This window comes from Dermacentor silvarum, chromosome 4 (assembly GCF_013339745.2).
Source record: "Dermacentor silvarum isolate Dsil-2018 chromosome 4, BIME_Dsil_1.4, whole genome shotgun sequence".
In the NCBI taxonomy this organism is placed as follows: Eukaryota; Metazoa; Arthropoda; class Arachnida; order Ixodida; family Ixodidae; genus Dermacentor; species Dermacentor silvarum.
The window spans coordinates 127,725,699-127,752,062 of record NC_051157.2 but is presented as its reverse complement, the minus strand read 5'-3'; the positions used below and the strand labels follow the sequence as shown (position 1 = coordinate 127,752,062).

General features: G+C 49.5%; 2 protein-coding genes and 9 non-coding genes across 11 annotated transcripts; all 11 read right to left on the bottom strand.

Annotated features, from left to right (window-relative positions):
- Positions 1 to 2,650: 2,650 nt before the first annotated feature.
- Trnag-gcc (transfer RNA glycine (anticodon GCC)) lies at positions 2,651 to 2,721 on the bottom strand. Its single transcript has one exon. It is a non-coding gene; the product is annotated as a tRNA-Gly (tRNA).
- A 71-nt stretch (positions 2,722 to 2,792) lies between these two features.
- Trnag-gcc (transfer RNA glycine (anticodon GCC)) lies at positions 2,793 to 2,862 on the bottom strand. Its single transcript has one exon. It is a non-coding gene; the product is annotated as a tRNA-Gly (tRNA).
- Positions 2,863 to 2,933: 71 nt separating this feature from the next.
- Positions 2,934 to 3,004, bottom strand: Trnag-gcc (transfer RNA glycine (anticodon GCC)). The gene has a single exon. It is a non-coding gene; the product is annotated as a tRNA-Gly (tRNA).
- A 5,822-nt stretch (positions 3,005 to 8,826) lies between these two features.
- Positions 8,827 to 8,897, bottom strand: Trnag-gcc (transfer RNA glycine (anticodon GCC)). The gene has a single exon. It is a non-coding gene; the product is annotated as a tRNA-Gly (tRNA).
- Positions 8,898 to 8,968: 71 nt separating this feature from the next.
- Positions 8,969 to 9,039, bottom strand: Trnag-gcc (transfer RNA glycine (anticodon GCC)). Its single transcript has one exon. It is a non-coding gene; the product is annotated as a tRNA-Gly (tRNA).
- Positions 9,040 to 9,046: 7 nt separating this feature from the next.
- LOC125945202 (uncharacterized) lies at positions 9,047 to 10,481 on the bottom strand. The gene has a single exon (XM_049666813.1). The coding sequence runs from the start codon at positions 10,457 to 10,459 to the stop codon at positions 9,143 to 9,145; it is 1,317 nt and encodes a 438-aa protein (XP_049522770.1). The 5' UTR covers positions 10,460 to 10,481; the 3' UTR covers positions 9,047 to 9,142.
- A 2,210-nt stretch (positions 10,482 to 12,691) lies between these two features.
- LOC125945015 (uncharacterized) lies at positions 12,692 to 13,934 on the bottom strand. The gene has a single exon (XM_049666548.1). The coding sequence runs from the start codon at positions 13,932 to 13,934 to the stop codon at positions 12,759 to 12,761; it is 1,176 nt and encodes a 391-aa protein (XP_049522505.1). The 3' UTR covers positions 12,692 to 12,758.
- Positions 13,935 to 14,062: 128 nt separating this feature from the next.
- Trnag-gcc (transfer RNA glycine (anticodon GCC)) lies at positions 14,063 to 14,133 on the bottom strand. Its single transcript has one exon. It is a non-coding gene; the product is annotated as a tRNA-Gly (tRNA).
- Positions 14,134 to 14,204: 71 nt separating this feature from the next.
- Positions 14,205 to 14,275, bottom strand: Trnag-gcc (transfer RNA glycine (anticodon GCC)). The gene has a single exon. It is a non-coding gene; the product is annotated as a tRNA-Gly (tRNA).
- A 5,029-nt stretch (positions 14,276 to 19,304) lies between these two features.
- Positions 19,305 to 19,375, bottom strand: Trnag-gcc (transfer RNA glycine (anticodon GCC)). Its single transcript has one exon. It is a non-coding gene; the product is annotated as a tRNA-Gly (tRNA).
- Positions 19,376 to 19,445: 70 nt separating this feature from the next.
- Positions 19,446 to 19,516, bottom strand: Trnag-gcc (transfer RNA glycine (anticodon GCC)). Its single transcript has one exon. It is a non-coding gene; the product is annotated as a tRNA-Gly (tRNA).
- Between the last annotated feature and the right edge of the window lie 6,848 nt (positions 19,517 to 26,364).

The window sequence follows — 26,364 nt, the reverse complement described above, 5'->3', positions numbered from 1 at the left end:
ACAAATATTCTTTCGAATACCGTACAGCAAGGAAACGAACACTGAATACAATTTCCCTGTAGAAACCAAACACTGCCGCTGGCACACCTTGGGAGCATACAATCAACTCTGGCAACAAGTGCGCGAGTCTAACTCTACAGACTGTTTGCAAAAAAGGATCATCGTTGTTCCGAAAGAAAATAAAACGTCCTACTAGTTGCCTAACAAACAGGTGGGCCAGCCCTAATCCTCCATCTTTCACCCGTCTGAACAAATTATTGCGACAACATCTCTCCCATCCGGAACCCCACACAAACACGGCGAAGACTCTGTGGAATTTTTGCACATTGGCCCTATTACAGAAAATGAATTGCATGACATACCATAGCTTAGGGACGAAAAACAAGTTGCATACAGTAGCCCTGGCAAATACTGAAAGGTATTTGGCTTTCCACGCCTCAGCCTTCTCTTTAGCACTTTTAAGCTGGCCCTGCCAGTATTCGTCACTCTGTTTGTAAGCTTCGAGTGGTGCGCCTAAGTACCTTACTGGCGTTGTTGACCACTTGACGTTCGCAAATATAGCAGGAGCCTCAGGCCACTCTCCATGTCAAATACCGAGGCACTTGCTCCAGTTTACTCTACTACCAGTGATTTCACCGAAGTTTTTCACAACATTTATCGTCTGTAAAATGCTCTCCTTGTCTTTGCAACACACGGCTACGTCGTCAGCATAGGCCAGGAGTTTGAGTTCTGACGCTTGCATCGTAAACCCATGAATACATTTGTTCTCAATGACTGCCAAACACAAACTCTCTAAATAAATACAGAACAAAAGTGGGCTGGCTGGGCAGCCTTGGCGCACGGAACGTTGAATGCTGATGGGGGCCCCAAAGTCTTGTTAATTATGAGCTTAGTAGTGCCGTTCCGGTACGCCATGGCTACCCCGTCAGTAATTATGGACCCGACATTAATATGCTTAAGAATGGCAAATAAAATACTGTGAGCAACACGGTCAAAAGCTTTCTCCAAATCAAGTTGAATCGCAACTCGCGCCCTTAAGGCGTCACAACATTCCAAAATCGATCTCATTATGTGTACTTTCGTGTAAATCCTTCGTCCTTTTATTCCGCATGTTTGGTGCCGACCTACTATGGTTTCCATTACTGTTTGTAACCTGTCTGCGATTATCTTCATGAATATTTTGTAATCACTGTTGGTAAGTGATATTGGTCTGTACGACGTTACATATTTAAGTTTCGCAGGCTGCTCAGTCTTAGGGATAAGTACAGTGTGCGCTTGCCCGAAAGAATGTCGCAATGCGTTTACCTCATACGCTTCGTTAAACACGTCAGCGAGTAGAGGCGATAGTTCGTATTTAAACAAACTGTTTATAAAAAGCGGCACAAAGGCCATCCGGACCGGGTGATTTTCCGGCTTTTAAATCTTCAATTGCTTTTTCAACTTCATGAGTTGATATCGGTGCCTCGAGCCTGTTCTTCGTCTCGTCGCTGAGTTGCGGCATACGCCCCAAAAACGCAGCTCTAAAGGCTTCTACGTCAACAGTTCTCGATGCAAAAATTTCTTGGAAGTGCTTGAAAAACGCTTGTGCTATCTCCTCACCGTCAGTTATTTCATTACTATGTACTTCAATAGTATCTATGTGATTGCGCCGCGCATGCGTTTTCTCCAGACCTAGCGCGCGTTTAGTTGGCGTTTCATCTGCTGTCAATGCATCTGCCCTTGCGCGTATAATCGCTCCTCGATATCGCTCTTCATCGCATAGCTCCAATTTCGCTTTGATGCTGCGTAAATCTTCCTTGTATGCGCCCGGCTGGCTGCACTCTAAGGCCGTTAATTTTTCCAACACTGCCCTTAATTCTTTCTCTTTAGCTCTTTCTTCGTACTTTATTTTACAGGATCGGTTGATGGCGGTTAACTTAATTCGTTGTTTAAAAATTTCCCATTTTTCAGTGATTTGCGCCACTTTGTTGTTTTCTATTTCCTTCAAGTGTTCTTGTACGTTGCTTAGAAAAAGCTCGTCCTTTAACAATTTGGAATTCATTTTCCACATTTCCCACGTGAAAGTGTTGCCCTTTCCTTTGCGTCCAACACATGTCTTGACCAAACAGTGGTCGGTGAAAGAAATAGGTATGACATCGTAGCTGCGACATATGGGTATAACATCTAGTGTCACGTATATCCTGTCAAGACGAGCATGACTATTGCCTTGGAAGTGCGTGTATTGAACCTGGCGTGTTCCGACTAGGCAATCAGCCACGTCGTCCAAGTCACACTCGGCTAATAGTTCAGTGAGGACATGACAGCTTTTATCATTTGTTCTCTTGCCCGTTCTATCTCGATCGCTGAGTACACAATTAAAATCTCCCATAATAATGACTTTTCTATGCGCGCATATGTGCGCCTTTAACGCGGAAAAAAACATATTGCGTTCATCGCATATATTGGGTGCATATATACATATCACCCGCCAAGAATCATTACCAACAGCAAAGTCGCAGTACACTAGTCTGCCAGAAGGGCACGAAAAATAACTTTCGATCAATAGCCCGGGCTGTGAACCAGGCAGGAACCACCGCCGCCCTGTGACGGACCTTCATACGTAGTTCGGACAGGTGCGCAACATCACTTAGCGTCGCTAAAAAAAGAAAACTGCGTCGGCCGGGAATCGAACCCGGGCCACCCGCGTGGCAGGCGAGTATTCTACCACTGAACCACCGACGCCCTGTGACGGACCTTCATACGTAGTTCGGACAGGTGCGCAACATCACTTAGCGTCACTAAAAAAAGAAAACTGCGTCAGCCGGGAATCGTCCCGGGCCACCCGCGTGGCAGGCGAGTATTCTACCACTGAACCACCGACGCCCTGTGACGGACCTTCATACGTAGTTCGGACAGGTGCGCAACATCACTTAGCGTCGCTAAAAAAAGAAAACTGCGTCGGCCGGGAATCGAACCCGGGCCACCCGCGTGGCAGGCGAGTATTCTACCACTGAACCACCGACGCCTTTTTTTTTTCTTTATTGCCAGTCCTCGACATAGAACAACACAAATTGCAATGAAAACTATACAAAAACAGCAATATATACATTTGTTGCGGTCCGCTACTGCGGCATGACGTTGTCTATTAAAATTCATTGAGTTCTGTCAGGGGTTCAACCCTGGACAGCCACTCGGGAACAGGTTGTTGTGATTTCTGTACTTCTATGTACCTCTGCATACATTCACGGAAGTATATACGCGCCGGTCGGGCATCAGGGTCACAGTAGTACCCCGCCATTCTCGAGCGCCATAGACAGTGGAGGCCCGTGAGCATGATCAGGTCGTACGGGAATCCTTCGTCGTCATTTACAGGCAAAAACCTGATTCCCTGGGGATCTATCGGTAACTCCTTTTTTAAGGTTCCTTGCAACAGGTCCCAGAAATAGACCCCCTCCCAACAGTGGATGAAGACATGATCTATGTTTTCCGGTTTTCTACAAATAAGGCAGTTGGTTCCCCATGGCAAATAGAACTTATGTTTTTCCAGAAATGTTTTAACGTGTAAAGTACCGGTATGCAATTTAAAGAAGAAAGATTTGGTGCCTGGTTGCACTGGCATCTTTCTCACCCTCTTCAGAACGTCTAGGCCTGGGCCTCCACTGTACACGGCTCTGTACATGGGTACAAGCAAAACACTATCACACAAATCTCGATATAACTTTTTCCGTTTTACAGTCCACAAATATGCATTTGAAAAACGAGCACGCAGAAAAGAAAGACTATCAACTATTTCCCGGAAGAAACCACGAACTGGACCTGTCATTGTTTCGGTACCAACAACAAACTCGGGAAGGGCTCGTGATAGTCTCATTTGGATAACGGTGCGCAGAAAAGGGTCAGTCGTATCGCGAAAGAAAAATAACCTGTTCACGAGTTGACGCAAGAAGAGGTGCGCCAACCCAAGACCGCCATCCTTAACACGCCGGAATAGATTATCTCGGCTGCATCGCTCCCAGCTTGATGCCCACACGAAAACAGCGAACACGCGGTGCAGTTTCTGCACATTAATCCGAGAACACTGTAGGACCTGCATTACGTACCAGATCTTTGTGACAAGAAACATATTGCATGCTGTAGCTCTCGCAAATATTGACAAGTAGCCCGCGTTCCATTTGTCCGCTGTTTCTTTTATTTCCTTTGTCCGCTCCTTCCAGTATTCGCTACTGTCCTTGTAGGCATCAAGGGGTGCGCCAAGGTACTTAACTGGTGTCGTAACCCAGCTTACGTTCGAAAAGTGGTCTGGGGTAGACGCCCACCTTCCATGCCAAAAACCCAAACATTTCTGCCAGTTCACAAAGCTATTAGTGACTTCACCAAACCTTCTGACGATACTAACAGTATTCAACACACTCTGCGTATCTTTGCAGCATACAGCCACATCGTCAGCATAACCCAATAACTTGACCTCTGCTGCTTGCAGTTGAAATCCGTTAATGTGATTATTTTGGATTATAGCCTGACACAAAGTTTCTAGGTAAACACAAAACAAGAGTGGGCTGAGTGGACAACACTGGCGAACGGAGCGCTTCACATTAATGGGGGCCCCCAATGTCTGATTAATTATAAGTCTCGTACAGCAGCTCCGGTACGCCATGGTCACCCCCTCAGTGATTATGCGGCCAAAATTGACATGTTTCAGGATGGTAAGCAAGATCTCATGCGAAACGCAATCAAACGCTTTCTCCAAGTCCAGCTGGAGGATCGCCACTGCATCGTACATGGCGTCACAACACTCTAGCACGCACTTTATCTTATGAATGTTGGTCAAAATCGTTCTTCCGCGGATGCCGCACGTCTGGTGCGGGCCGACTATATCCTTGATAACTGACTGAACCCGACGTGCCAGTACCTTCATCAATATTTTGTAGTCGCAGTTAGTCAGCGCTATGGGTCTGTAAGAGGAAAGTTGCTTGAGCTTTTCGGTCTCTTCTGTTTTCGGAATTAGTACTGTATGGGACTGGCCAAAGGATGGTGGAAGCATTTTCAGTTCATATGTTTCATTGAAAACTGCGGTTAGACTAGGAGCTAGGTGGTCCTTGAAAGTTTTGTACCAAACTGCACAAAGACCGTCTGGTCCTGGTGACTTGCCAGGGTTCAGGTCTTCGATAGCTTTCATCACTTCGTTTTCTGTTATTGGTTGTTCTAACGTATCTTTTACTTCGCTCGACAATTGCGGTATTCGCTCCAAAAATAGGCGTTTGAATCCTTGCATATTGACGGGCCTGAATGCGAAAAGCTTTTGAAAATGTTCAAAGAAAGCACACCCTATGTTATGGTTATCGGTTACCTCAACCCCGTCGCGTTCGATGGCCTCAATATGCTTGCGTCTGGAGTGCTTTTTTTCTAATCCCAGCGCTCTTTTCGTAGGCATTTCGCCGCATGCCAGCCTTTCTGCTCTCGCGCGCACCAGTGCACCCCGGTAGCGCTCTTCGTCAAACGCCTCAAGTTTCTTCTTAACGGCACGCATATCTTCTTTATAAGCGCCCAGTTGCGTGCATTCGAGCTTCCCAAATTTATCCAGCATTGATTTTAAAGCGTTTTCCCTTGCCTTCTTTTCATATTGCAGTACGCTACCCCTTTCGATTGCCTTCATTTTAATAGTTTGCTTCAGCAACTCCCATTCCTCGCCTAACTTGATGGAACTGTCCTTTCCAAAAGTGTTCAGAGCAGCCACTACCTTTTCGTTAAAAGTGTCATCCCGTAGCAGCTCCGCATTCATTTTCCACAGTTCCCACACAAATTTGCTTCCTTCTTTCTTGTGGCCAACCCTGTATTTTACCAGGCAGTGGTCAGAAAAGGATACTGCAGTCACTGCATAATACTGGAATTTTTCGACTAAGTCATCTGACAAATAAATACGGTCCAATCGCGCGTGACTTGTGCCCTGCAAATGAGTATACCTCACGTCTCGGTCCCCCCGAAAACACTCAGCGATGTCCTCCAATTCGTATTCGCGTAGAATCTGTGCCAGGGTATCACTGCTTTTGTCATGAACTATGCGTCGCGTAGACCTATCCTGGGCACTCAATACGCAATTGAAGTCACCAACTAAGGCCATCATTTTGCGCACCGAGAGGTGATGCTGTAGGTTAAGAAAGAAATTTGCCCTTTCTTCCACTCTATTAGGTGCATAAACACACAACACGCGCCAGTGGACATCGCAATAGCTGAAGTCACAAACCATAAGACGGCCAGAGGTGCATGAAAAGTAACCTTCCATAACAAGCCCTGGGAGCTTCTTCACGAACAATACACATCCAGCCGACGTCCCTACGGCGTGGCTCACTACCGTATAGTACGTATAGGTGAACCTTTGCACCGTGCTCCCGGTCTGCTCCTCGCCGTCTACCTTGGTTTCTTGCACGGCTAAAACGTCGAGGTCCTGGTCCACTAGTAGTCGGTACACCTGACTCTGTTTCCTTTTGGCGGCCAGACCTCGAACGTTTAGCGTGCCGAGGCTAAGTGACGGGTTGGAAGCCATTACTAATACAAGAAGGGGGGGGGGGGAAGGCCCGGAGCATGATGCTCACCTTAACGTCTAGCAGTCCGCTAGACGCCTCCGTGGCCATCCGGTGGCCGTCGGTCGACTTCGTCTGGGGTCGGCTTCGCGGCTGGCCTACGGTCGGCCTCCAGGTTCGGCTTAGGCTTGATGGTCGAACGCCTTCCGGACAACGTCCTAGCGGGCGGAGCCTCAGAGTCACCGCCGGCCTTTCCGTCGACTTTCTCGTCCTGCTGCAGGGACCTCTTGACCGATGCCGAGACGCCTTCGATGCGGGCGTTGGTGGGGGTCGTGCTATCTTCTGCTGCCAGAGTAGCGTCAGTAGCCTGCTGGGGGCTCTCGTTCTCTGCCGGGGTCTCCGTCACGCTCCCGAGAGTTGCTGCTGGCTCCGTGGGGGTAGGGACATCATCCCGTCCTCCTTTCGTCGGGGTGGTCGTCTCGCTCGCTTCTGCCGCCGCGTTCCCGCTTCCGGCTCCCTTGGCCGCGTCCTCCGCCTCGATGACGTCCATCATGTGCTCTGATGTCAAAGGCTCGCTCTCTGCCGAACCCGCGGCTACTGCGTAAGAGCGTACACAGTCCGCGTCGGCGTGGCCGAGAAGCCTGCACCTGGAGCAACGGGGAACCTTACATTCTCGTCGTACGTGGCCAGAACCCCGACAGCGCAGACACTGCATAGGGCGACCAGGGGCGACCACAAGCGCGAGTTCGCCGGCGACGCGTATCTGATGGGGCAAGTCGTCGACCTTCATCCCAGACTTGAGCTGCAGTAGCACTGCTCGAGTCGTTGAGCCCTTGTCAGAGACGCCATCCACTCGCCAGCGCTCGCGGGTCACTTCGGTCACTTTGCCGAAGGAGGCCAACGCCGTCTTCACGTCCTCGTCTTCAACACCGTGCAGAAGCCAGTGGAGACGCAGCTTCACCTGTTGTTCCTTCGGGTCGATCACCAGGCAGCGACGCCCATGACCTGCAGCTCCTTCAGCGCCGCCAGCTTCTTGGAAGCCTCGGCTGTGTTCATCGTCACCGCCCACACATGGTTGATTTGGTACGCTCCAAGGGCGACGACGCCCGAGAGCATACCAACAGCTTGAAGCGCGTCCCGAAAATCTTCTACACGGAACGGGCGAACACGAGCGTCGCCGTGCAAAAAAACCGTATTTAATACAATGCGTCCTGTTGGTAGTCGTGGCAAAATAATCTGGTAGCCCTTATCATCCTCAGTCAAAAGCCTGTTGCCGCGGCTGACAGCCGCATTAGCCGCTCCAGTGGAGCCCATGATACCGCGATCCGTTAAGCTCGGAAGCCGGAAGCAGAATGATGAACCACCGACGCCCTGTGACGGACCTTCATACGTAGTTCGGACAGGTGCGCAACAGCACTTAGCGTCGCTAAAAAAATGTGGTTGATCCCTCTTATATAGGAATCGGTATAGAACACGAAAGTGAAACGTGTCTTCACAGAAGTAGTGTAATGTTTATTGCACATTGATATATAATGTCTATTGGTGTTTTGTGGCTAAAGCGCCCTTAGGCGTTGATGCACCCACGCTGACGCCTGGTGGCACGTCTCCTCCATCACGACTACCAACGTCGATGACCATGAGCAACCGTCGTGCATATGGAAGCTGCACTACGCTGCACACGCTAGCACAACGCGAAAGACGAAGCACGTAACTGACACACTAATACAACGCGCAAGACAAAGCACGTAACTGAATCGTCACCGAGTCAAATCAGCGCGTACAGCGCGTCGTAATTGCAGCCTCCGCGATCAACTTCAGAAACATTTTCAGAGCTAATTGCGGAGGCCACGCTCCGCTGTGCTGAGTACGGTGAACGCCACCTAGGTGGCGTTGGTAGTGCTTCTTGATGCCAGCGTCCCTTCGAATGCTGGCATCGAGGCGTCGTAGTGCTGAGACCACCGAAGCGTTCACTGTCGGTGCGCGTTAGTGTCATAATGCAGTACTTCTCTTTTCTGCTCGTAGGCGGCGGCACCGCCCCGAGCAAGAGCGCGGGTACACGGAGGAGTGTTAGATATATAAGGCGCGTCTGTGTAGCTCTCTGCAAATGCGTTTGTGGCGCAATGGGTTAAACGCTCGGCGATCTATCGTCGCGGACCGAGAGGTCGTGGGTTCGATTTCCAAATTTTGCATGTTTGTGGAACTTTTTCTTCTGGTTTCTTTCTTTGTATTATGTTCGTGTATGTTCGTGTGACGTATTTCCGTGACGGAAATACGTCAGTGAAGTCTTGGTGGACCCCGGCATAAAACACTTTCGTGTTAAAATGAAAACTGCGTCGGCCGGGAATCGAACCCGGGCCACCCGCGTGGCAGGCGAGTATTCTACCACTGAACCACCGACGCCCTGTGACAGACCTTCATACGTAGTTCGGACAGGTGCGCAACAGCACTTAGCATCGCTAAAAAAAGAAAACTGCGTCGGCCGGGAATCGAACCCGGGCCACCCGCGTGGCAGGCGAGTATTCTACCACTGAACCACCGACGCTTTTTTTTTCTTTATTACCGACTTGGCAACGTACAACACAAGATAATAACAATACATGAGGGTCACGATAAAAGTGTCTGCCACTGGTTGGCTGACACGGGGGCTAAAAACGCTTGAGGTTCGCAAGCTCAGTCATCACACTGAGCCATGTTGGTTGCTCTTTTTGCAAACTGTACAATTCCTTGATATAGCAAATGCTTTCGATGAAGTACTCTCTAACAGACCGGAGGTTTGGTTCGGCATGTCTCACGGCCATTCTACATTTCCATAGACTATGCAAGGACAACAGCATGAACATGTCATATGGTACAGTGTCTTCATTTTGAGTAGGCAAAAAACGAATCCCGTATGGCGTAATCGGTAAGTCCTTCTTTAAGGTTCTCTGTAAAACATCCCAATGGAATACCGCATCCCAACAGTCGAGAAAGATGTGTTCGACTGTTTCGGGCTTCCGGCATATTAAACAATTGACGCTCCAAGGCACAAAAAGTCCTTTCTCCTCAAGCCATGGTTTGACAGGTAAAGTATTGGTGTGGAGCTGAAAAAAGAAGGACTTCGCCGATGGGCGTACTGGCATTCGTTTTACTCTTTTTAGCACGTTCTTTTCCGGTCCAGTGCAGAACATCGAGCGGTACAATGGTACCGGCAACATTGCCTCTATCAGGTCTTTATATAAGCGCTTTCGTGGGACCCGACTTAGGTATTCCATCGAAAAGCGAACCTTCAAAAGCTGGAAAGCCCAGACGACTTCCTTAAGAAAACCGCGCAATCTACCTTGACTGCACCGGCGGGACGAAACGATGAATTCGAGTATAGCTTCGCTCAGCCTTACTTGAAACATAGTTAACAAAAACGGGTCCTTTTGGTCACGTAAGTAAACAAACCTCGACACAATCTGCCTTATGAACAAATGTGCAAGACCTAGTCCTCCACTTTTAACGGATCGAAATAGATTGGTGCGACTGGTGCGCTCCCAGCTTGAACCCCATACAAACACTGCGAGTACTCTGTGTAATCGTTGTATGTTGGCCCTTGACATGCACAATGCTTGAAGCACGTAAAAAATTTTGGCAACGGCAAAGAGGTTGCAGACCGTCGCGCGGGCAAACATTGAGAAATTGCGGCCCCCCCATTTAAGTGTGCACTCACGAACTCTTTCTGCTTCAGCATTCCAGTAATCCACTGCGTCACGGTAGTGCTCAAGCGGCACCCCGAGATACTTTGCCGGCGTGACGGTCCACTGGATATTCACAAACGTACTCGGAGGGTCTACCCAGTTGCCGATCCATACCCCGAGGCATTTATCAAAGTTGATAGCACTGCCTGTAGTTCTGCAGTATGATAACACTTCTGCGATCGCGATTTCAATACTTTCTTTATCCCGACAAAACAACGCGATTTCGTCCGCATATGCGAGCATTTTCACTTCTGCAGACTGTACTCTGAAACCCAATATTTTATTGTCATCGTTGATCTTCCTACAAAGCGGCCCTATGTATATTGCAAATAAAAGAGGGGACAAACCACACCCCTGGCGCACGGATGATCGCACCCTAAAGCTTTTGGTAACCTTCTTGTTTATTATGAGACTGGCGGTACAGTCTTGATAGCACATCTTTACCCCGTCCAAAATTAATTCACCTACATTTACATGTTCTAGAATGCAGAAAAGAATTTTATGGGCCACACGGTCGAAAGCCTTCTGCAAGTCCAACTGTAACATTGCTCCGTGTTCACCTAGGTCGTCGCAGTATTCTAAAATGCTTCTGGCGATGTGAATGTTAGTATAGATTGACCGTCCTTTAATGCCGCATGTTTGGTGCGGCCCTACGATGCGGGTCACCACTCCTTGTAATCGCTTTCCGAGCACTCTCGTAAATATCTTGTAGTCCACGTTCATCAGTGATATCGGGCGATAAGCGTCGACAGCTAACAATTTATCTGGGTCGTCTGTTTTTGGAATCAGCACCACGTGCGAAGTCCGAAAAGATGGAGGAACCAGCTTTCGGGTGTAGACCTCCTTAAACAATCGTAACAGGACCTGACTGGCGTCACTTTTGAAGGTCTTATAAAAAGCCGCTCCGAGTCCATCAGGTCCCGGGGACTTGCCAACAACTAAATCGTCTATGGCTCCTTCGATTTCGGCGATGCTCAGAGGCCATTCCAGACGCTCCCGAATATCGTCTTCTAATTGCGGCATGTTTGACAGGAAGTCCGTTTTGTATCCTTCTGTGACGTCCTTAGCACTCCCGAATAATTCACCATAATGATCAAGAAACGCCTGTTCGATTTTTTCAGGTTGGCCCGTGATTTCGTTCCCGTATCGAATCATTCTGATTTCATTCCGCCTCGCGTACGTCTTTTCGTCCGATAAAGCTCGTTTTGTCGGCGTCTCGCCTAGCCAGAGCCTTTCCGCTCGTGCTCTTATAACTGCTCCTTTGAACTTATTTTCATCGATAAGCTCAAGCTGGCTCTTCAATTCTTTTATTTCTTTTGTTCGGCTCCCAGGTCTGTCGCTTTCTACGGTGTACAAGAAATCAAGCTCGCGTTGTATTTCTTTTTCTCTTTTCCTTTTGTTGAAAATTTCCGTAGTGGCTTCTTCTATAGCGCTGATCTTAACTTCTTGTTTAAAAATCTCCCATAATTCTAGCATGTTACCTTCTTCGGCCTCCATCAACCTGTGTAACTTTTCTTTCACGCCTTCACAAAACGATTCGTTCAGCAGCAGCCCATCGTTAAACTTCCACGTCTTCCAGTTAAATCGCGACTTACTTTGTTTAGTGCCTATGGTGAACGTTACAAGGCTGTAATCGCTGAACGACACGTGTTTCACACTATAATTGCCACACATGGGAACAAAATCCAGTGCAACATATGCTCTGTCTAGCCTAGCATGACTATGCCCTTGAAAATGTGTGAACGCGGGCACACCAGCACTGGACAATACATGACCAACGTCTTCTAGGTTAGCATCTTGCACGAGTGTATTTAAATGTAAAGCACTTTTGTCGCGCACTGGAAGCTGTTTCACTCGATCAGCAGCAAAACATACACAATTGAAATCTCCGAGCAACACGACTTTCCTGTCACACTGTAAATGCTGGCCTACACTTTCAAAAAAGGACAACCGCTCACTTTCTATGTTGGGGGCGTACACACATATCACCCGCCAACCTACGCCCGAAAAGGAAAAATCCACAAAAAGCAGTCTCCCACTTTGACAAGAAAAAACATTCTCTTCTACGACTCCCAAATTATTTCTAATGAAAATAGCGCACCCCGCTGAAGTTCCAACAGCATGTGATACGCAAACATTGTATCTATTGCGGAACTGTAGCACCATGCGATCCGTCTGTTCTTCACTTTCTATCTTAGTTTCCTGCACCGCCGCTATATCAATATCTGTTTCCGAGAAAAGCCGGCTAAGCTGGTATTGCCGCTTTCTGGCACAAAGACCGCGAACATTTAGGGTAGCAAGACGGAGTGCAGTGTTTTGGGCCATCATTGTAGTTTGTGAAGAACAAACGGACCGCATGGCACCCACCTCATGCGTCTGCGGTCGGTGCTGCCTTGGCCTCTTGCACGAACCTTCCGTGGCTGCCTGGGCAGCCTTCGGTAGGCGCAGTTCTTGTCCTTATCGTTGTTCTCCATCGTCCCTTGGGGTTGGCTTGGTCTTGTAGATAACTAGAAGAGATACCGCGAGGCACACGCGCTCGCGGCTACGTCGGCGGCGTGCCTGCCGCCTTACGGTCCGGTGGTATATTCGGCCGCGGTCTGATCAGTGACCGCCGGGTGATGGCCGCCTTTGGCGGCGGTCCGTCGGAGTTCCCTGCAATCAGGGCTTCGTTCTCGTCCAACGTCGCATCGTGGCCGCGCTTGCTGACAGTGGCGCCGCTTGCTGCCTCGCTTACGTCCATGACGGCCGGCTCTTCGCATGACGGTGACTGCGCTGGGACGTCGTGCACTTTGACGGCGCCCGTGGCTTCACCTACTGTGTCGGTCACTTTTGGGCTTTCGTCGTTGGTGCTTGTATCCTGCAGCTTGTCGGGAGGGGCTAACGTTGCCGCATCATGCGCCTCGACCTTCGGCGAGGCTTCGCTTGCGGCTTCCTCAGCGTCGGCCTCGTCCATGACGAGTTCTGCGGTGTCATCTCCTCCAACTGGCCCTGCGACACTTGCGTACGTCTTCACGCACTCACTTTCTTCGTGTCCAAAACGCCGGCAGTGCGTGCAGCGAGGAACTCGGCACTCACGTCGGATATGGCCCTTGCTATGACACCGCAGGCATAGTGGCGCTCTTCCCGGCGCGACAAGGAGGGCCGTGTCACCGGCGACGCGCAGCTGGTGTGGAAGGTCGTCTACCTTAATTCCATTATGGAGCTTGAGGCGCACGAGGCGCGTCGTCGACCCCTTGTCCTGGATTCCTTGAACCCTCCACTTTTCCTTAGAAACGTCGGTGACTTTCCCATACGGGGCAAGCGCTACACGCACATCTTCGTCCGCCACGTTAAACAGAAGCCAATGAAGCTTGAGGCGTACGTCCTGGTTCGTCGGGTCGATAACCAAACATCGTTGGCCCTTCACTTTCATTTCGCCACAAGCCAAAGCTTTCTTCATGCCCTCTGTGCTCTTGAAGGTCACCGCCCGCACGTGGCTCATCTGATAAGCCCCCAACGCTATCACGTCGGGGAGCAATTCCAGACGTGCCAACGTATCCCGGAAATGTTCGACTCGGTAGGGCCTCGCACGAACATCCGCATGCAAAAATAAAGTGTTGAAAACACTACGACCTGAAGGCAGTGTAGGCAAAATAACTTCGTATCCTTCGGCATCCGTTCCGTCCATCCTGTTACCGCGGCTGTTAGTAACCGCAACCACCGCTCCTTGGGAGCACATGATACACACGTCCGTAGGCTTTCGCGGCCGGAAGTGGAATCCCTGAACCACCGACGCCCTGTGACGGACCTTCATACGTAGTTCGGACAGGTGCGCAACATCACTTAGCGTCGCTAAAAAATGAAAACTGCGTCGGCCGGGAATCGAATCCGGGCCACCCGCGTGGCAGGCGAGTATTCTACCACTGAACCACCGACGCCCTGTGACGGACCTTCATACGTAGTTCGGACAGGTGCGCAACAGCACTTAGCGTCGCTAAAAAATGAAAACTGCGTCGGCCGGGAATCGAACCCGGGCCACCCGCGTGGCAGGCGAGTATTCTACCACTGAACCACCGACGCCTTTTTTTTTCTTTATTGCCGATTGTGACAAGCAAAACAACAAAATACAAATGATAAAAACATCAGCCTACTTTGGCTGACGTAGGAGGGATTAAAATCTTTTCATTACAGCCAAGTCATCGAGTACAGAAATCCATTCGGGCGGTTCAGCTTGCGCCCGATACACTTCCCTAAGAGCCACAACACTTTCAATAAAGTTTTCGCGCGTCGAACGGACGTTAACATCTGCATGTCGCACTTGCATTCGCGTCTTCCACAGACTGTGGAGGCCCAAAAGCATGATTAGGTCAAATGGTACTTCTGCTTCATTTGCGATGGGCAAGAACCTGATGCCATATGGGTCCAGGGGAAAATCTTTTTTGACGGTTCGCTGGAGGACATCCCAATGAAAAATTGGGTCCCAGCAGTCAAGGAACACATGTTCTACTGTCTCAGGATTTTTGCATAACAGGCAGTTAATCGTCCATGGGACGAAAATCCCCTTTTCATGCAGCCACGTCTTAACAGGAAGTGTGTTAGAGTGTAACTTAAAGAAAAAGTATTTCACGGATGGGTTAACCGGCATTCTCTTAACTCGCTTCAGAACATCTTGCCCTGGGCCTCCACGGTGAGGTAAACGATAAATAGGAATCGGCAACATTGTGTCCACAAGATTCTTATACAGATTTCGTCTCGAAACATTGCACAATTACTCCATGGAAAAACGCACATGCAATAGCCGGAAAGACAGTACAACCTCTCGCATATACCCACTGATAGCCCCATACATATTCTCACACGATGACACAAGGATTTCTGGGAGATGTCTCTGCAACCTTACTTGGATAGCAGTCCTCAGAAAAGTATCCCTTTGATCTCGGAGGAATATAAAACGCGACACAACTTGACGCAGAAATAAGTGCACAAGGCCAAGCCCTCCCTCCTTAACAGAAACAAACAAGTTGGTACGACTGGTTCTCTCCCAGTTAGACGCCCAAATAAAAACTGCAAAAACACGGTGTATCTTTTGAATACTGGCCCGCGTTGCACACAAAACATTCATAATGTACCATATTTTGGATACAAGGAAAAGGTTGCAGACGAAAACATTGATAACGGCCTACCCTGCCATGCATCTGCTTTCTCCCTCGCCCTTGACACTTGCTCATTCCAACATTCACTTGGATCCCGATAATACTGAAGGGGGACACCGAGATACTGCGTTGGCAGACAAGACGATCGCAGTCGCGCGAAATGATCGGGCATCGTTTCCCAGTCACCATGCCAAAAACCAGAGCTCTTATCCCAGTTTATCAGGCAGCCCGTTTGCTTGCAAAATTCATCAACCACGCTGATCACTTCAGTAATACTGTCTCTGTTTGAACAGAATACTGCAATGTCGTCCGCATAAGCGAGGATTTTGACATGTGCTGACTGTAAACGAAAGCCTGAGATGCGCTCACTCTTGATTACAGCCAAACAGAGTGGTTCTAGGTATGCCGCAAAGAGAAGGGGCGACAATGGGCATCCCTGCCTTACTGATGAACGCACTACCAGCTTGTCGGAGAGGTCCCCATTTACAATGATGCGCGTAGTGCAGTTTGCATACGCCATTCTGACGCCTTCTATGATCACCCGTCCTACGTTAGCGTGCTCTAGTATGCAAAAAATAACATCATGTGAGACGCGATCAAAGGCTTTTGCCAGATCTAGTTGCATCATTGCAATCCGATCCCCCAGTGCATCACAGCATTCCAAAACTGTACGTGCTACGTGTACATTCGTGGCAATGCTACGTCCCTTGATTCCGCAAGTCTGATGCGGTCCAACCAATTTCGTTATCACGCCCTGTAATCTCTTCGCTAGGACCTTCATGTATATTTTGTAATCAACGTTGGTGAGGCTGATCGGGCGATAGGACCCCACCAACAAACGCTTCTCTGGGTCATCTGATTTTGGGATCAACACTATGTGCGACGTGGTGAATGACAGTGGTACTTGCTTTCGTTCATACGCCTCAGTCAAGACTCGTAATAGTAACTGAGCGACTATGGGCTTAAATGTTTTGTAAAACTCGGCACCAAGCCCATCAGGTCCTGGAGCTTTACCATTCTGTAGGTCTTCTATTGCAGCTTCAATTTCGTTTTCCGTTATGGGCATCTCAAGACGCTCCTTTACATCGTCCTCAAGTCTTGGCAGGAGAGACAAAAAATCAGAACAGAAAGCATCACCCATCTCTCTCGCATGGCCAAGAAGGTCGCTGAAGTACTCTTTAAATACCTGCTGGATTACATTAGCATCGCTTGAACTTTCATCACCGTTTCTTATCTGCCTGATTTGTTTCTGGCAAGCGTATCGTTTTTCATCTGTTAAAGCTCGCTTCGTTGGTGTTTCTCCGGCCCACAGTTTCTGTGCTCTTGCACGTATAACTGCTGATTTGTACCTATCACTGTCTAATCTTTCAAGCTGGCTTTTCACATCCCTTATATTTTTCGCATATTTTCCAGGCTCGGTACTCTCCATGCTTATTAAGAACTGCAGTTGCTCGCGCACTGCTTTTTCCTCTTGTTTTTCTTTGTGTCGGTTGAAGCAGCTCTTTTCTATGGCTTTACTTTTTAGCCACTCCTTGAAGTCTTCCCACTGAACCGCAAAGATACTGGACCGCTCCTCGAGCAGCTTCTGCATTTCATCTTCAATGTCCTTTACAAATCCCTCGTCCTCCAAGAGTTTAGCGTTTAATTTCCAGAGATTCCAGTTGAAGCGCGTACTCCTTTCTTTCGCACCAAAACTTGCGATCACCAGGCAATGATCGCTAAAAGCCACAGGTTCAACTTTGTAATCTGTGCAAAGGGGTACAAGCTCAACGGATGCGTAAATCCTATCCAGTCTGGCATGGCTATCTCGTTGAAAGTGCGTGTATTGCGGTCTGTTCCCGTAGGTGAATATGCTGCCAATATCCTCTAAGCCATTGTCATGAACCAGACCGTTTAACAATTGTGCGCTCCTATCACGCACAGGCGTACACTTCACTCTATCGGCAGCGGCACACACACAGTTGAAATCGCCCACAAGCAAAAGCAGTTTGTCACAAACAATGTAGGACTCTAGACGGTTAAAAAAAACGCGGCGTTCGGAGTCTACATTTGGTGAATACACGCATATAATGCGCCAACATAACTTCGAAAACAACAAGTCTACTACGAGAAGGCGACCACTCGGACAAGAAAAAATTGACTCCACGATGATTCCTAAACTATTGCGGAGAAACAGGACGCACCCACCCGATGTGCCAACAGAATGGCAAACGCAGACATTGAAGTGTGCACGAAATGTGGACACCATACGCTCAGCAGATTCCTCGCTGTCGATCTTCGTCTCTTGGACGGCTACAATGTCCAGATCGTTGTCAGCGAGAAGACGATTAACTTGACATTGACGCCTTCGAGCGCCAAGGCCCCTGACATTGAGAGTCGCTACGCGTAATGCTACGTCAAGTTTCGTCGCCATGCGCTAGGAAAAAAGGCCGGTGACATACATTGCACACCATACTTGATTCCACAGGGAGCACTGTACGGCGTCGCCATTCCTCGAGTCCGTGTGGAGGCGTCGGGAAAAACGGCAGGCATTCCTTTGCCGGCAGTTCCAAAGCAGTGCACACCGTCTAGTGGATACACTTGCCGCCACAACCGGGAAAGAAAACCACATGCACCCACTCACACACGCACAGGAATACACTGCAAGACTACGGAGGCGGTTTGTCCGCCTGCCGTGTCTCGGCCGCTAAGTTGGGCCGCGGTTTTAGGGTAGAGCGCCGAATTCCTGGGGTTTTCGGCGGCGGCTCGTCACTGCCACCACCCGGCTCTTGCTTTTCACCGACGAACTCCTCGCGGGAGTGCTTCCCAGCTGTCAGAGCGGCAGCCTCCTGGCTGAAATCCATGGTCTCGGGGTTCCTAGGCTCCACGTTGTCGGGAGTTTTGTCCGCAGCTGTCGTCTTATCCTCTAGCGTGCCGTCGTATTCCGGCTGAGCCTCACGTTGCACTTGCACGGCCGCCGCTACTGCATTGGACGTCGTCGCACTCTGCTTCGTCAGTGGCGTCAACGTAGGCCTATCCCGCGTCGCTGGTTGCCCAGTTTCACGGGCTGCATCCTCCGCATCCGCCTCGTCCATTAGCAGCTCAGACGAGTCTTCACTTGTACCGGGGCCAGCGATGCTCGCATAAGTGCGGGCACATTGGCCCTCTTCGTGGCCGAACCGTCGGCAGGCTCCGCAACGTGGGACCCGACAATCTTTACGGATGTGGCCCGTATTACGACAGCCAAGGCATAACGGAGGCCTACCTGGAACGACCACGAGCGCCAACTCACCGCTAACGTTGAGCTGGTGCGGCAAGTCGTCGAGCTTCACGCCAGCTTTCAGCTTAAGTGTGACGAGCCTCGTTGTGGAGCCCTTCTCTGACATGCCCCGCACACGCCAACGCTCCCGGGAAACTTCGGTGACTTTCCCGTATGACGCAAAGGCGGCTCGTACGTCTTCGTCCGGCACGTTGTGTAGCAGCCAGTGAAGCTTGAGTCGCACGTCCTGGTTCGCGGGATCAATCACCAGGCAGCGGTTTCCTTTCACAAGTACCTCACCGACGCTGACAATCTTCGTTACCGCTTCAGAATCCTTAAGAGTAACGGCCCAGACGTGGCTCATCCGATACGCCCCCAGGGCGATAACATCGGCGAGCAGTTCATGCTGAGCTAACGTGTCCCGGAAATCCTCGACCCGATACGGGCGGGCCCTGATATCGGCGTGCAAAAAAACAGTATTTACAACGAAACGCCCTGTAGGCAGTCCTGGCAAAACAACCGGGTATGAACTTTCCTCTTCGGTAGCCCTGTTACCGCGGCCAGGCATGGCCGCTGAAGCCGCTCCTACGGAGCCCGTCATCACACGTCCGTTCACTGCGGTGGCCGGAAGTCCTGAACCACTGACGCCCTGTGACGGACCTTCATACGTAGTTCGGACAGGAGCGCAACATCACTTAGCGTCGCTAAAAAAGAAAACTGCGTCGGCCGGGAATCGAACCCGGGCCACCCGCGTGGCAGGCGAGTATTCTACCACTGAACCACCGACGCCCTGTGAAGGACCTTCATACATGGTTCGGACAGGTGCGCAACATCACTTAGCGTCGCTAAAAAAGAAAACTGCGTCGGCCGGGAATCGAACCCGGGCCACCCGCGTGGCAGGCGAGTATTCTACCACTGAACCACCGACGCCCTTTTTTTTATTTATTGCCGGTCTTTGACAATGTACAGAACCAAATCTCAAAAAGCACAACTACAAAACATATTGGAAAACATGAAAGCCATCAGTCCAACATGGACTGGCGTTGTCGAATTAAAATTCTTTTAATGCTGTCAGAGGTTCTATCCTCGACAGCCAATCGGGTACACATTCTTGTGTTTTCTTTATTTCAATGAACCGAGACATACTGTCTCGAAAATAAATACGAGCCGGCCTAGCGTCTGGGTCGCAATGGTACCCAGCCATCCGTGCCCGCCATAAACAGTGGAGGCCATGGAGCATGATTAAATCGTATGGTACCCCGTCCTCATTCTTTATCGCTAGGTACCTGATCCCGTGCGGATTCAACGGAAACTCCTTCTTGATTGTCCGTTTTAGGACGTCCCAGAAGTAGACCCCTTCCCAGCAATGCAAGAACACATGATCTACTGTTTCAGGTTGCTTGCAAATCAAGCAGTGTGAGCCCCATGGTACAAGGAAGCCACGTTCTTCCATGAATGTCTTCACTGACAGTGTTCCTGTGTGTAGCTTAAAAAAGAATGTTTTAACGCCAGTAGGCACCTCCATTCTTTTCACCCGTTTCAGAACATCCTGTCCTGTTCCTCCACTGTATACCGCTCTGTACAATGGCACTGGAAATACACTGTCGCATACATCTTTATATAATGTCTTTCTTTTCACGTCAGAAAGATAATCGAAAGAAAAACGCACAGAAAGAAAGCGCACACTATCGACTACTTCTTTAAGATAGCCGCGAATCGCCCCTGGCATACTATTAGTACTAATAATGACTGCCGGCAAGGCGTCTCTTAACCTGAGCTGTAATACCGTACGCAGAAAAGGATCACGCACATCTCTAAAAAACAAAAATCTATTGACAAGCTGTCGTACAAAAAGATGCGCCAAGCCCAGCCCCCCTTGCTTCACCCGTCTGAACAGGTTTGTTCGGCTACATCTTTCCCAGCTAGATTCCCAGATAAAAACGGCGAACACTCTATGCAACCTTTGTACATTTACCCTTGAACAAAACAACGTCTGCATGACGTACCACAACTTCGTAATGAAAAACATTGCATACAGTTGCCTTTGCAAAAATGGACAGGTTGATGCCTTTCCACCTGTCTGCTTTCTCTCTTGTTTCTTTTATTTGGTTCGTCCAGTATTCCTCGCTGTGTTTGTAACTGTCCAAGGGAACACCCAGATACTTGGTAGGGGTTTTCACCCAGCTCACATTAGCAAAGTTGTCTGGGGCCGAAGACCACTCTCCGTGCCACAAACCGAGGGATTTACCCCAGTTCACTTTACTGCCCGTCACATCACAAAACTGTTTCGCAACGCGTATTGTTTCCGTTACACTTTCTCTGTTTGTACAACACACGGCGATATCATCTGCATATGCCAGGAGCTTGACTTCTGTGGCTGCCAAGCTATAACCGCGTATATGAGCACTCTCTATTATCGCCAAACACATCGTTTCTATGTAAATAGCAAACAAAAGAGGACTGAGGGGGCAGCCTTGACGCACAGAACGCATGACGTTATGGGGGCCCCCAATGATTTATTCACAATTAAGCGTGTTGTGCAGTTCTGATACGCCAATGCCACTCCCTCAGTGATGATGGCACCTGCATTAACGTGATCCAGAATGGCAAACAAAATATCATGAGACACACAGTCAAAAGCTTTCTCTAGGTCAAGCTGGAGCACTGCGACGCCATCGTAAGTGATCTCACAGCACTCGAGCACGCACCGCATCGTGTGAATATTCGAAAAAATTGACCTCCCTTTGATCCCACACGTTTGGTGGTCTGCGACGATTTCTTTGATGACGCTTTGAAGTCTGGCTGCCAAAACCTTCATGAAAATCTTATAGTCGACATTGGTTAAAGATATCGGCCTATAAGATGTCACGAGCCTAAGTTTCTCCGCTTTGTCACTCTTAGGTATCAAGATGGTATGCGCTTTACTAAAAGCGGCAAAGCTTTGTTCACATACGCGGCGTTAAACAGGTCTGTTAGCAGGGGCGACAGTTCTTTCTTGAAGGCTTTATAAAAACACGCGCTCAGACCGTCAGGTCCGGGTGATTTGCCATTGTTCAAATCATTTATTGCTTTTTCGACTTCGTGTTCTCTTATATTGCCTTCTAATAGGTCCTTCTTGTCGTCACTTAATCACGGCATGCGACTGAGAAAGACCCTTTTGAACTCATCTACATTGGCTTCTTGATATGCAAACAATGACTGGTAATACTCTAAAAACGCTCGGCCTATGCTCTTATTATCGTCGACGAGTGTGCCATTCCACGAGATCTTATCGACATGATTACGTCGACCATGAGCTTTTTCAAGTCCAAGCGCCCTTTTGGTGGGCGTCTCCCCCGCTACTAATGCGTTTGCTCTTGCGCGCACAATCGCACCTTGATAGCGTTCTTTGTCCAACTGTTCAATTTTTTCTTTGATGGTTCGCATATCTTGCTTATACGCCCCTGGCTCTTCGCACTCCAGCGCTATCAGCTGATTAAGTATCTTTCATAAGTCTCGTTCTTTCATTTCCCTCTCAAACTTTAAGCAGCTAGATCTTTCTATTGCTTTCATTTTCACCTTCTGTTTGAACCATTCCCATTTCTCTGCTATTGTTTCAATACATTCATCGCTTACTTCCATAACGGCCTCATGAATTGCGTCTACAAATGGCGCCTCTTTTAGAAGTAAGGCATTCATTTTCCATTGGTCCCAGTTAAAAGATTGACTCTTCTTCTTCATTCCTATGGTACACATCACCAAGCAGTGATCGGAGAACGACACAGGTGCAACAGAATAACTGTGGCACTTTGGAATCATGTCCTGTGACATGTACAAGCGGTCTAACCGCGCATGGCTACTGCCTTGAAATCGCGTATACATCACTTCCCGCTCCCCCTCCAGACACTCACATACATCGTCTAGTTCACTTTCGCTGATCAGCCTAGACAATATATGACTGCTTTTATCGCGGATACCACCATTATTGCATCTATCCCGAGCACTCAAAACACAGTTGAAATCCCCCAACAAAAGCATGCACTTTTCACTGCTAATATACTGAAAAAGACTCGAAAAAAATAATGCACGTTCTTCTACCCCATTTGGCGCATATATGCATATAACTCGGAATTCAACTTTACAAAACACAAAATCGCAAATAACAATCCTTCCCGACGGACATGAAAACACACTTTGAACAACCAGGTCTCGTAACTTCTTAACAAACAGGACACATCCAGCGGACGTCCCTACCGCGTGGCTCACGACTGCATAATATCTAGTCGTGAAACGCCGCGCCATGCTCCCGGTCTCTTCCTCCCCGTCTACCTTGGTCTCCTGGACAGCTAAAACGTCTATGTCGTAGTCAGTGATCAACCATAGTACTTGACATTGCCTACGGCTAGCCGCCAAGCCTCGCACGTTTAGTGTGGCAATGCTGAGAGACGGGTCAGGTGCCATGCTGTACTAAAGAATGAAGTAGGCCCGGAGCATGGTGCTTACCTCTCACGACTAGCCCTCGGCTAGCCGCCTCCGGAGCCGCCCGGCTTCCCGGCGTTGTTGGTGGTGTGCTGCGCTTTGTCCACAGGCCTTCTCTCGGGCGGAACATTCGGTTTGGGTTTGAAACCCGAACGCCTCCAAAGAGGCGCTTTTGCCGGCGGCCCATCCCCGGTGCTGGATGCTGCGTTATCCTTGTCTCCGGCGTCGTCTCGGGGGCGCTTGAAGGTTGCACCGAGACTAGCAGCCCGGTCCCCGTCGTTGGCAGCCTCGCTCTGTTCCATTTCTGAATCTTCGTCATCGCTTTCGCCTTCACTCGCACCTTCCTTTCGAAGGACAGCTTCCGTGTCGACCCGTGGCGGCCCAGTCACTTGCTCAGCAGCTTCGTCCACCTTGGCTTCAGCGCCCACCGGCACTGTCACGGTACATGTTTTCGCTGGCGGCACTTGGTCTCCGGCTCCCTTGGCGGCGTCTTCAGCCTCGGCTGCATCCATCAGATTTTCGGCTGCCGCTTCACTCACTGCTGGGCCTGTCGCTGAAGCGTACGTCTTCACGCAGTCGGCGTCGACGTGCCCAAAACGTCTGCAACGGGAGCAGCGCGGCACCTTACACTCTCGCCGGACGTGCCCAGTGCCCTGGCAACGCAAGCACTGCATGGGCCGACCGGGAACGACCACCAAAGCGAGTTCTCCGCCGACGCGGACCTGATGTGGAAGGTCCTCTACCTTGACGCCGGTCTTCAGCTTGAGGAGCACGGTCCGCGTGGTAGAGGTCTTGTCCCCCATACCTTGGACACGCCACCTCTCCTGGCTTACCTCATCCACGTTGCCGAAAGGCGCAAACGCCACCCGGACGTCATCGTCGGCAACGCCATACAGCAGCCAGTGAAGTCGAAGCTTCACCTGCTGGTCCTGTGGGTCGACGATGACGCACCGTCGTCCTTTCACTTGAAGTTCCTTCAGGGCCACCAGCCGTTTCGTGGTAGTCGCATCCTTAAGGGTCACCGCCCACACGTGATTGATCTGGTACGCCCCTATGCATACCACGCCAGGCAGCAAGCCCGTCGGCAGTAGGGCGTCTCTGAAGTCCTCGACCCTGTATGGTCTCGCACGTACAGTCAACCACAAAAGTTTGCGGACCACGCGAGCGCGTGGCCAAGAGCCTCTTGCGACACTTCCGCTACGTCACCAGCGATCGACAGCAGCGCTACGTTGAAAACGCATCCCTCCTTAAATCTATGGCCTGTCTATTTTCGCACTGTGCGCAAATATTTTCTACCTATCTCTTTCAACGTGACGCGCTCTTTGTTAGCCAGGGCTACTTGCTTATATTTTGAGAGCAGAATATCAGTACAAGTAATCAGACAGCGTATTCTTCGGCTGTTATCAGTTCTATTTTCGCGTAGCCACGCTGTTTTTTTTTTTTTCTTGAGTGCGTGAGTGAGCGGTGAGGCAGCCATGGGACACAGATGCTTAGTCAGTAGGCAGAATTTTTCCGTTCCTCCCCCATCGCTAAGTGACAGTAGCGGCCGGGATTTGATCGCCTGCGCCCAGGTTTTGCTGCGCAAAGCCCGAACCACCGCGCTGCTATAGTGGTTACATTTAGAAAAATAAGAAATAATCGGGTGCGATGACTCTTTTTATAACCCTTTGCGACACGGCGTCCTCGTTTGGGGACTCGAACTTCGGAGGCGCGTCCCACGCCACGTGTTTCTTCAAATGACCTAAAACTCAGTGTGCACATTCGTGTCCGCTTCCTGATGGGACAACTAGCGGTCAGTTCGTTGTCCTGCGTATTGCAGCAGATGATCACTTTGCTGGAGACACTACCATGTTAGACAATCGTTCGACGTGCCGCGTTCCAAGACCAACGTCAAGAGTATTTTTTTTCTCCGGTCGACACGAATACAACCGAAAAAGCAAGTGTGCATGCGTTTCGGGCCTAATAGTTGATTCTTTTTATGCAAGCATTGAAGCTGACGGATTTCAGAATAATTAGATAATGAGTTATACGCTAATTAATTTTTTTTACTGAAACTCGCACAAAACAGCACATTGCTTCGTCTTCTTTCTTGGAATGTAATAGTGAGCGTCTTGAAATGATGCCATGCGCATTTGACGCATTTGCAGATAGTGCATCATAATTCGTGTCTGAAGGGGATGAATTTATTCACAAGACATTTACAGAAGTGTCATGAAACATAGGTCTCTCAATGATCTAGTAGGAAGTGAAATGTCCGCCGTTTTCTAGCACCTTATTGATGCGTGTGGGCATCGACTCGTACAAAGATTCAGTAATCTCCGGTCGACCGCGCAGGCTTTCCCATTCTTGTGTGATCGCTTGCCACAGCGTATCGGCCGTGCGGCCGCGGTTGGCTCGTGTGGACAGCCGTTTCTTCAACATGCCCCAGACATTTTCTATGGGATTCAAGTCGGCGCCACATGGAGGCCACTCAAGCTGGCAAACAGCATGTTCTTCTAACAATGACTGGACGATACGTGCTTTATGGATCGGGCTGCGGTCGTGTTGAAAAAAATAGCAGCCGTCGCTGAAGGGACCGTCCAGCGCATACGGAACGAGGTGTCTAGTGATGACGTCGCAGTACCGTGACGCAGTGAAGGGCCCTTCCAGACGCACAAGGGGACCAAGGCCATCTTTGCTGATTGCTCCCCACACGCTCACGGAACACCGTCCACTGGATAGAACACTCTGTGTGTAATTAGGCAGATATCTGCAAGAAATAGCATACAATTGGGTTCCAGCGGCGCGTCTAAAAATGTTGTGATTCCTCTTGCGTATGAACTTAATAATGCTGTTATAGAGTTGCAATAGAAAACGTGCAAACATCATTAGATAGTACTGAAAGACCCACTGGCAGCTTTTAATTAGCTTCAGAGTAAGTAGTACTATGAAACAATCGTTAATGTTTTCAACATAATACCACTACAGAAAAATCTCGTAATGTCCAAAAGCTCATTTTACGTGAAACATGTTGTGATGCAGAATTAGCTTCGTGAATTAACTGCCAATACACTGTAAACACACCTGCAGTTTAGTGGACGCCAAACCCGCTTCCGTTCGTCCCAGCGCGTGGAAAAAGTTGACTCGTCGCTAAAGATGACATCGCCCCATTTCTCTGTTGTCCAATCTCTCATTGCTGTAGCGAACATGAGTCGTTCTTGTAGCTGGCTGTCTGAGAGGCAGGGCTTCTGGGCTGCTACGAAAGACTGCAGGCCAAGCTCACTCAGCCTTCTTCTTACAGTCTCAGACGATACCGTGAGCGAGAGCGCTTCTCGGATATC

Coding starts and splice junctions, on each gene's coding strand:
- LOC125945202 (XM_049666813.1), bottom strand. CDS start 10,459: ATGCTCGCATATGCGGACGAAATCGCGTTGTTTTGTCGGGATAAAGAA.
- LOC125945015 (XM_049666548.1), bottom strand. CDS start 13,934: ATGTGCTCCCAAGGAGCGGTGGTTGCGGTTACTAACAGCCGCGGTAAC.